Here is a 9,951-nt window from a genome sequence, read left to right as displayed (position 1 = left end):
TTCGTGGCTTGTATGTTCGCGCCTGTTCGGTTTTCTTTTTTTTTTCTCACCTCTCTGGAAATGACTGAAAAGTTGTAGTAGGAGTGGTGAATAATTCGTCCCGAGGTCTTTGCTCGTTGTGTGCTATAACAATTACCGAAAAAATCGAAACTTTGACGTGAGACACGTCCGGCGGTAAACTGTATGGAAGAAGTAAATGTGTGGGCGAATTCATGGACAATTATTCCATCGATGAATTTATTGACGATACCAAAATTTTACCTATTCATTGCGTGGGAATTTGAATTTTGTCGTTACTTTACGGGGGCTGCTCTCTAGCGCTCTGAAGTGGCTCGCAATGGTTTTGAAATGATTTCGAACGCTCGTCGAGAATCACGTCGTTAGCGCCACCTGTTAGACGCTGGAGCTTCAAACTGATTAGGCCAAAAGCCAGAATCAGAACCAAGGATCGCCTTGTCAATATTGACAAGTACCTGATTACGTTCCAAGAGACGTTTCGAAGTGACAGAAATTGATAGTTCTCTGCGTCGTGAATAAAATTCTGCAGTCGCATTCGAATTTCAACGTAAATGCAAGATTACTACGGTTCTGTAGCCTGTGTGCGTAGACATATGTGCATGTATTTATTTTTGTAGCGAGCCACCTGTCACTTTCAACCGACTGCAATGCGGTGCATTTTAATATTTGACCACTTGAACGATGTGTTATTTACAAAGTGCAACAAAAAATTTGCCGCGCATATACAGAAACTGGCTAGGATACAGGGACTCATTCCCGAGGATAAGGTAATTGTGTGTTATTATATTGGCACAACAGCTCCGATCCTTCTTGGGTTACAATAATTATTTTGTCTGTCCCTCTTTTCTCTGTTCTTCTTGAATTAGAATAAAATGATGCAGGAAACACGCTTTTCTGTTTACTTCTACAGGACGAAAACGATGTCAGTAACAAGCTGAGTCCGAATACAATAATCCAACTGTTTGCGCCAATTGTAACTTCCCAGCGAGTGATGGCGTGTCAATTTGGCAATTCATATACATCTGTACAGTGTCAGGATGGCACTAACATGGTATTTGATGATTTCATGGGCTATATGTTTGTCTACATAGCCAGTAGCGACGTCACTTTAATGAAGAGGACTCTGGGGGTCTGCGTATCCATTGTTCGACACTTATGTGGACCTGACGTAGCTCTGTTAGTGTCATGAGATGAAAACAAATCAAGTTTAATCAGTAGTGTTACAGCATTCACCTTTCCTGTTTATTCGACATTTGTTTAGATTAAAATGGAACAAGCAAAGAGTATCTCTGGTTTCATCCTTACTGGACGCCTGGATAACTCTGCGGGGATGTGAGCAGAGCATACTAGTCGAGGCTATAGAACAATTATCCGTGAATCCAGATTTAGCGTCCGCTACTCTGAGAGCACTGCACGATGCAACTGACAAACTTAGAACGCAATCGGAATTCAGTAATGTCCATGCCTTGATTTTGGTGGAAAATAAATTTTTATCCTTATACTCGAGTAAAAATTCACTCGACTTGAGTGCCTCTGATATTTTGCTAATGATGCTGCTATGCTGGGTTGCTGGAGATAAAGGAAAATTAATGGAAGATCAAGACAACTTTGACGATGACTTTTTAAGCCCGGAAAATAGCTTGACAGAAGAGTCAAAAGGCCTTAATATTGCTGGAAAATTAGCTAATCCAACGTGCAAAGACATCACGAATTTATTTGGTAAATTTATCAGTATGATTCCGCCTCCAGTCGTCACAGATAACGTTCGAAGGGATTGTATTTATTGAAATAAGGCAGTAAGGCCCGAGCATCAAAATTACATGAAATCTCGTGAAAAGATAACAGTGTGGAATCTAGATATAAAACTCTACTACATTATCTTATTTAGATGATGTTCAATATATTCAACCACACATGCTAGTTTACTAGCTTCAGTTTGATTTTACCAGCTTCAATGTGATGCGTTTAACTTACTTTTCTCCAACTGACAGAACTTTACAAAGAAGTCTCTCCTACAGGTGACTCGAGAGATTCGTCTATCAGCGAGGGCTTGTACAAGTTGGCCGAAGATGATTTATACAGCCAACTGGTACTGCTTGGTTCTGGTCATAACTATACAGCAAATGCGATTCACATCACAGAATTAGCGGATGGTATTAATTTAGTTATAATCATAGAGGCAAGCAACTTGTCAACGTCGTCTGGTCTCTACGATAGTTTTTACTATTTGAATACAATAAACAATCTACAGCTGCAGAAAGACATAGACGAGCTGAAGCCAGCGTTCGATAATTTAGACGCAGCGATAAAGAAATCCATAGACGGGATTAAGAAGAACAGAAATCATATAAACAACGACATTGATATGTGTCAGAGGAGATTACAAGTGAAATGGGAATTTATACGCAAGAAATATGTAGAACTACTGAAATCCAGAGATCCCGAATGCGTTCTGAGAATAGAATCCAGCACTTCTGGATTTACGGATACTATGAAAGAGCTACTGCAGCTCACCTGCTTCGACAAGAACTTTCTGAAGCAAGGTGTAGACGTCATTACAGCTGTCAGTAAATTGGTCAGACAGAAGATCAACGACTTCAGCAATTTCTTGAAAGTCAAAGCTCTCAAGAACTTCACTCTCGGCTCATATCCTTTAATAAGTTTGTAGTAATTTTACGATTGGATTTCCAATGTTTTAAATTTTGACTATGGCTTGGCAGCTCTACTTCCATCATATTATCTATCCTTAATGTCGTTTTACTCACGAGAACTTCCCTAACCATCAACAAATATCTGGAAGAGTTCCCAGGGCTGGTTCATTTTATTTATGTAGACAGAACGACACACAGGCTCACTGCTCCAACTTTGGATTTCACTAGTCCTGAAACATTAGCGCTTACCAATAAGAAGGTAATATGAAACGGTCACTCAACGATTTGTTGCTCTCCTATTGAAGTAACATGTGCAACGTAAGATTAATTTTTGTATTTATCATTAACCCTTTCATTACACACACACGTGTAAATTTGCACCAAGATTTTTGTATTTCGTTTGAATTTGCTGAAATCGCCGATTATCGTTATTATGAATGGGTTTTCCATTTTCTTCCCCCAAAACTAGATCCCTATCTTTCTAGTGGGGATGTCCTGACCTTTGAAAAACACTTATAACAAAATTGTAATTGATCAATTTTAACTGGGGATATAAACCGCGAAATATCGCTGGCGCATATGGGACAAGTGTGTTGACCGTAGATGCTGGGTTGAATGTCTAATCGAAGGGTTCATATGTATAGATATGGACGATGGTTGATCATAGCAGAGCTCATTTACAAGAAGGACACTTGTCTGTCATGTGGAAGGATACAACGTTTAATTATGCGTATTTTTTATGGTTTGAGGACAATTCGGTATGTTGTTAAACTACGTATATTTTTCATCGTCAATATCTATCGTATCAGCGTAATTTTTTATACGAAAATTATTTTCAGGGATCGCCCTTGAAGTGTAAAATTCACCCGAATCATCTAATGAAAAATCTCCCCCTGCCTGGTATCATATGTGGTGACTATTACAAGTACGTGCAGCCATATTTGATTTAAGTGAAACTCAAAAGAATGATTCTAAAATTGGTTAACATTGTTCTTTCTAAGTTTTACAAGTCAATCAATACTTCGATTTCCCATTCTTCAAGGAAACTTGTCGAAGTCTGCTTTCCAAAGTTATCACCAAACAAGATCAGAATATACGAGCTCTACTGTGTACACTTGGGTCTAGCAACGTCGTCTTGCGTCTTGGAACATTCCAGAAGACTCGCAGCGACGATATGGGAAGTTACCGGAGTGCCAAACAACCCTATTGATATTCTGTAAAATATCAACAGGACAGGGTTACAAGAATGCGAAACTAAGTTAAATGGAACCAGAACAAATCCGATCTATTTTCAGCAGCTCTAAGTATCCTCAAGAAGTCACAGAATTTTCTAAGTAATATTTGGACTGTACCAAAGGATACGAAATGTTTTAGAATAGGTATAGAAAACCCGTAGTACGTCTGATATTCAGTTCCTTTTTTCAAATGTTCCGTTTCACTTCGTGTCACTGTCATGACTGAGGATAAGAAGACGATTTTACGGAAGGATATTATACAAATTTCGCAATTGAAGAAATCCCGTTACTTTGGGATTCGTACGTGCGCGGTCGCAAAGATAAATGAGAAAATGTTCAAGCGAAAAATGATATCCACATTAACAGCACACATTCCGTATTGATGCAGTATTTTAAAAATACCCATGTTTTAATCATCATGTTGAAGTTAGTAACGTTATCGTAACGATTCAGTAAACCGTAATAAAACGAAACATACACATATTTTGAAATCTTAGTTCCTTCGTTATCCAGTCATTGTAATAACAAGGAAATAGTGTTTTCTCCCCAATTTGTCATCACGATAATTTTACTAACTTAAACCCCGTTTTTAATCGTTATTGTACAATTTATTGCTATTATACCCGTGTACCTGTTTTATCGTATGTTCTTTTAAAAATTAAACGTATTTATCTCGGACCTGCAGTAAAATAACCGGCTTCCTAAGTAATTAGCGATAAACATTTTATTTTTATTATATACTAATGACGTGTAAAACACTCGCCAGTAAAACAGAAATTTCGTGAGTGTGAGATTGTTTTTTAATCACTTATCAGACCGATGTGCTAATAGTAAGTCTGCCTTGTTTCAATAAATTGGAAACCCTTTCTATAGATATATTATTTTGCAAGACTGAAGTAAAATATGTTACAACAATATGCTTTTGCGAATGTAAATACTATACACGTTTATGACATTTATGCCAGACATATTTTCACTTGCAGCTCAAACTGGGGAGTTAATATTAACGAACTTAGACATCGGCAAAGTTCTCCCTGAATGAATTGATCGTCAGGTAGAATAATGATGTATACATTATACGGATTTATTATCCCGCGAGAAAGTACAAGAATAGATTTGATAACGTCTGACATTTTTAAGCAATGCAACGGTAATAAATATTCGATATCATCGTATGGCGGCATGTTTGTATGTAATCCTACGATTACCATCAGTCATTGCTCATTAGTATTGTGGAAAATTTTTAGACAAAATAAGCAAAATACATTATTTTTATTATTTTGACATTAAATTGTTAATTCAATGAAGATAATTACAAGTACACAAGCAGAATACACTTATATTGCGTTCAACATTGATATGAACGTGGTAGATAGATGTTTTCTATTTATTTACTCGATTGGAATATAATCACATACAATGCAAAAATTAGGTTTTTCGTTTCAAGCGAGAGTTGGAAATTTTAAATTACCAAGTTTCTACGCTTTTGGTATTTTCCTGTTATCAATAAAAACAATTGTGCAAAAGGGACCATACTTATGTATCAAGTTTTATACTTCATCCAAGCTATTTGTAAAAAAACAACAGACAGTAAACCAGTCTGTTATTTAGTACAAGTGTGTCTTCATACTTGTTTGCATTTATAGAACGGAATTTCTTGCTCGCTCACCTTTTTTCTTGCAACAAAGTTGTAAAATTTGCAAATTAACTTTACAGAATCTTCGATATTAATCCCGTTTGACTCGCCTTCATCATAATGATACGAAATTAAGTAGATCGTACTATACATAGAATATCCAAGCAATCTCAATTAGGATAAGTTTGGTCTATCACTCGCGAACGAGAAAAAAATTGCGCACGCATCGAACGCTATAAAAGTATTCCAAAGTCATGTGATTGTTCTTTTTATTTAAGGAAAAAAAAATTAACATTGTGGTACCGCAGGTAAACCCAGCATAGAACTTACTAAATCGTATGCGTCAAACGAATAAATATGACTCAGAGCGATGAATTGCGGGAATATTTTTTCACAAATATAATTTACTTAGTGTGATTTACAATCAGATCGTTTGAGAGTCATTTACTTATTAGTGATTTCATTGTATGCCAATGTCTCTGCCACGCTTACATAATTCTGTACCATTTGTGCTCGTATTATTTATACATAACATGGTTTAAATATTTGCAAGATTATCAGTTACTCAGTACTCCTGCGAATCCGAGGATTGGATAGTATTAGCGTCGTTTGATTTACGGGTGACCTGACTGTACGATAAAGTAGAAACAGGGCATTCTAACTTCGCGACCACATTTGGTTGGTGTTGTTCAGTCGGTGTTTGGCTGTGTGAGGCTGTTCTCGGTTTCCCTCGACGCGCTTTTTTAGATCCGAAACTTGAGTCTAATGTTTCGAATTGATTACCAATGTTACGACCGTACCCCCGGCCTAGATTTGAATTTGAATCGTTATGGTCTACGCGGTTTACAAACATTAAGCATTCGGGACTTGAACTTGATTCTTTGGATATTGATCTGCTATCTTTGTTTGGGCTTTTCTCAGTCATATCTATATTCGTAACTGCTACTGAAACAGCCAAGGGATCTTGAACTCTACTCGTATTTGGTTTTGATGAGTCAGGATTAAACTTTCCCTTTGTGCCATCTTGATTGAAATTATTTGGGTTAACGTTAACACTTTTCTGCGCCTGAATTACAAGATTCCTCTGCTTGTTGGTATACGAGGCCTGCCTCTATGGATAAAAAGATGAGAAGGTTGAAAATCTGTTCAATTCTAATCGCAGCCCCCTCTTGAAAAGCTCAATAGGATTTGAGAGAAAACAATACGATATTAAATAATGTCACAGAATGGGATTCAAAGCACGACGCAAAATGTTATTTTCTATAACATTCCATCAGAGTCTACCATTTCCTATCGAACTTTTTCAGTAGGGGTAAAAACCTGTACATCCATACGTTAAATAAATGCGTACCTGTACCATAGACTGATTTCTAACAGCATAGCTGTCGTCATTAAAGATATCGATTAATTCGTCTCGCAATCTGTCGGCAGATAGCTTAGATTCTAGCTTTTTTTTCTCTCTCTCTTGCTCATTTTTTTCCCACCGACAGTTCAGATTTCCCAGACAGAAAGTTTCTCGCTCTCTCGTCTTACTGGATAACTTTTTAGCGAGTATCTTTGTTTGTAATTGCCATACTTTATTTTCTAACTGGGCAACCTCTCGGTCTGAAGCAGATAGTTTTGGGATTAAATGTTCCAGATAATCCTCGGCTGCTTTCTGAATGCACGTCACCAATTCTGTTCCAGGAGTTTTCACCACATCTAATCTGAAGTAAAAATGTTCTTCATTAAATGCACGGATCGCGGATCCGATGATCACACTTTCTGAAAGAGGGATAATGACATATCATTTTTGAAATATGAACACATTCTTTTCATACTTTAGGGATTTGATGATTTTCGTAAATGCATCAGTTTCAGACAGAGATTTTTGTAGAGGTGTGGGTTTATAATCTGATCCATCCGGGCGAGAAGAATCGTCACCCAAGTTATTTATTCTCAATGGTATTGGCACAAAATCACTGAAACAGCAAACAGTATGAATAAATACTGTGATTTTATAAGTTTATGTGAAATTGAAAAAGAACTGGTTCCAATTAAATGTCCTGTAGAGTTAATTGCGTGCAACATCGAGCTTCTGAAAACTTGCACGTTTTAATAATCTGTACGAGAGTCCATTCTATGCGTTAAATTTGGGTATTACCCGTTTTTGTAGCGAAGAAAAACATGTCTAAACTTGTGCGTTCCACCCCGGTTCGATACAGAGGTGTTGAGAAGGCACATGGTAAAGTATTCGTGATTCCTAGCATCGCTGTTGAAAAGAGTCGATCTAAGTTCCTTATGTAAAATTTTATCCTGTAGGGTGGGTACAAGGGATCCATTTCTCCTGAATCGAAACCATCCAACGATGTGTTTGCTCTTATCGCGGATGAATGCTTTCAGTTTTTCCTTATCTACATGACCTATGCCATTGTAGAGTGAATTTGTCGATGGATAGGTAATAATCGTGTTTATATCTGTAAAAGTAACAGCAATCTTGCAATCCTTCGTAATGTATAAGCATATGAGTATCAAAATTTATTGTTGAAATGCCGCTTTCGATCCGAGTCGAGAGTGAATGCGCAAAATGTAAGTGCACCATTTGTGGAAAAACAATTGAAATTGCAGTGACCTACCGACATGTGTTTTTATGTTTTCAACTTGTCTGTCGGAATCAGTGACATTTTTGGTAACATAGACAAGAACTTCTCCCACCAGGAAGCCAATCTGTAGAAATACAAAAGAGAGTCAGAGTAATGAAACACGCTTGCAACATAATATTGAGGATATGAGAAAAACATTTTATATAGCCGAAACGTCACATGCAAAGAGGTTATGATACTGGCTACGTTGAAATCTCCAATTTAACAGTACATAGACCTTGACTACTTACAACATATCGTTGCAAATTATTGTGTGGAATAATTTAGGGCTATTTCTTATTACCTGATCGCCCATACTTCGCACATTTTCGTATAAAAGCAAAGATAGGGCTGCCCCTGACACCGTGACAAGCGATCCGTTCTCTGCCATGTTTGAAGGACGCTGAATGAGCCCGTCTTGCGTGCGCATTTATTTATTGCATACAAATTTTTCACCGTGTGCAGCCAATCGTTATAATCCCACGGTTGATTCTATGTTGGAATGGAATTTCTTGCATATCGAAAAAATTACTCTGATTCCATGAAGAGGAAAAGCGAATTTAATATATGTCAATCAAGAGTCAAAAAGGTTGCCCCAGCGGGGATTTGAACCCCGGTCTCCCAAATTATTCGGATAAGTCGGGCGTAATTACCTCTATACTACCGAGGACACTTTGGGAAGGCGCAAACAAAGCTAATAAACAGCTCAAGGGATGCGTTTCACTGTCGTTGCGATGAACTTTACACGAATGTTGACTAATAACCAGCTTTTTGTCTTACATTTACAGGTAGCACGTTACCTAAGATGTTGTAAATACGTTCCAATGATATATAACGTGGCAGGTGTCTGTCGCGGTCGGTGCGATTTTTATTCGTGATTTGACAGTATGAAAGATTAAAAAATTACGTAATGCAAGATTGTGCGCATGAACTGACTGAGAAACACTACGTTGAGTTAAATACAGTCTCGTTGACGTTTGTCAAAAGGATGTTTTGACACTCCGTTGTGGATGTTTTGTACTGTACTGATGGAATCTCCACAGTTTACGAAATGAGTCGAGAAATCGACGACCAATAGTAATTCACCTTGACAACAGGTGTAGATGTAGGAAATAAAAAAGAGCATGCATCGGCCGGGAATCGAACCCGGGCCGCCCGCGTGGCAGGCGAGCATTCTACCACTGAACCACCGATGCCTTGAGAACGATGCCGACGTTGCATTTACATGTCCGTTTGTTAATATTCTGATTTGGGATTACTGACGGCCGGCAGAATAATGCAAGTCGTGGAGAGCAAAATGTGCGTTCGCATGTCGCCTGTCCGTTTTACTGATTTTGTGACGCACTGCATGTAACTGCAAGAAAAATGAAATCTAGGATAGTCGAAGGTAATCGTCCAGTTCTTATATCCAAAAAACCGACCCTACCCGTGAATAATTATTTAGTGAATTTTTTTTTCACAGCTGTCTCGAGGGGGGGGTCACTGTCACACAAATCATGCTTATGCGTATATTCGAAAAATGGTTTTTAGTCTATAATGACTGGACTATAAGGTGAGTCCTGTTTGTGGGCCATGTACTCTGTTTGTTACAGGTACTGCAAAGTAAATTTGTGTTTGGGGAATGAAAAAAAATTGTCAGAAGTGGGATTCGAACCCACGCCCACAGAAGTGGACTGCGACCTGAACGCAGCGCCTTAGACCGCTCGGCCATCCTGACGTACGTTTCCAAATATTTGTAATGTTTATATGATAACGGTGTACCTTATAAGGCCATCCTTATACATTTCGGC

At 38.0% G+C, this 9,951-nt stretch overlaps 2 protein-coding genes and 2 non-coding genes across 8 annotated transcripts; 1 reads left to right on the top strand and 3 right to left on the bottom strand.

The window, feature by feature from the left end:
- Positions 1-89: 89 nt before the first annotated feature.
- LOC124184585 (Hermansky-Pudlak syndrome 1 protein homolog) lies at positions 90-5,737 on the top strand. 4 transcript variants are annotated; one of them, XM_046574463.1, is made up of 9 exons: positions 97-565; positions 636-785; positions 929-1,194; positions 1,280-1,737; positions 2,037-2,664; positions 2,784-2,928; positions 3,314-3,427; positions 3,509-3,594; positions 3,712-5,737. In XM_046574463.1, exons 2-9 carry the CDS (start codon positions 666-668, stop codon positions 3,887-3,889), a joined length of 1,995 nt encoding a protein of 664 aa, XP_046430419.1. In that variant the 5' UTR covers positions 97-565; positions 636-665; the 3' UTR covers positions 3,890-5,737. The 4 variants fall into 4 exon arrangements, 3 of the variants coding, with proteins under 3 accessions (XP_046430421.1, XP_046430420.1, XP_046430419.1); XM_046574464.1 differs by having other exon boundaries at positions 96-785; positions 2,808-2,928; XM_046574465.1 differs by lacking the exon at positions 2,784-2,928 and having other exon boundaries at positions 95-785; positions 2,037-2,581.
- Positions 5,738-5,792: 55 nt separating this feature from the next.
- On the bottom strand, positions 5,793-8,581 carry LOC124184586 (BRISC complex subunit FAM175B-like). 2 transcript variants are annotated; one of them, XM_046574467.1, is made up of 6 exons: positions 8,466-8,581; positions 8,156-8,246; positions 7,684-7,996; positions 7,361-7,501; positions 6,892-7,246; positions 5,793-6,651 (listed from the first exon to the last, which is right to left on the bottom strand). In XM_046574467.1, the coding sequence occupies exons 1-6, from the start codon at positions 8,550-8,552 to the stop codon at positions 6,106-6,108; spliced, it is 1,533 nt and encodes a 510-aa protein (XP_046430423.1). In that variant the 5' UTR covers positions 8,553-8,581; the 3' UTR covers positions 5,793-6,105. The 2 variants fall into 2 exon arrangements, with proteins under 2 accessions (XP_046430423.1, XP_046430424.1); XM_046574468.1 differs by having other exon boundaries at positions 6,898-7,246.
- A 705-nt stretch (positions 8,582-9,286) lies between these two features.
- Positions 9,287-9,357, bottom strand: Trnag-gcc. Its single transcript has one exon. It is a non-coding gene; the product is annotated as a tRNA-Gly (tRNA).
- A 437-nt stretch (positions 9,358-9,794) lies between these two features.
- Trnal-cag lies at positions 9,795-9,878 on the bottom strand. The gene has a single exon. It is a non-coding gene; the product is annotated as a tRNA-Leu (tRNA).
- Positions 9,879-9,951: the final 73 nt, after the last annotated feature.

Source organism: Neodiprion fabricii, chromosome 6 (genome assembly GCF_021155785.1).
Source record: "Neodiprion fabricii isolate iyNeoFabr1 chromosome 6, iyNeoFabr1.1, whole genome shotgun sequence".
NCBI lineage: Eukaryota > Metazoa > Arthropoda > Insecta > Hymenoptera > Diprionidae > Neodiprion > Neodiprion fabricii.
This window is presented reverse-complemented; position numbering and strand designations above follow the sequence as displayed.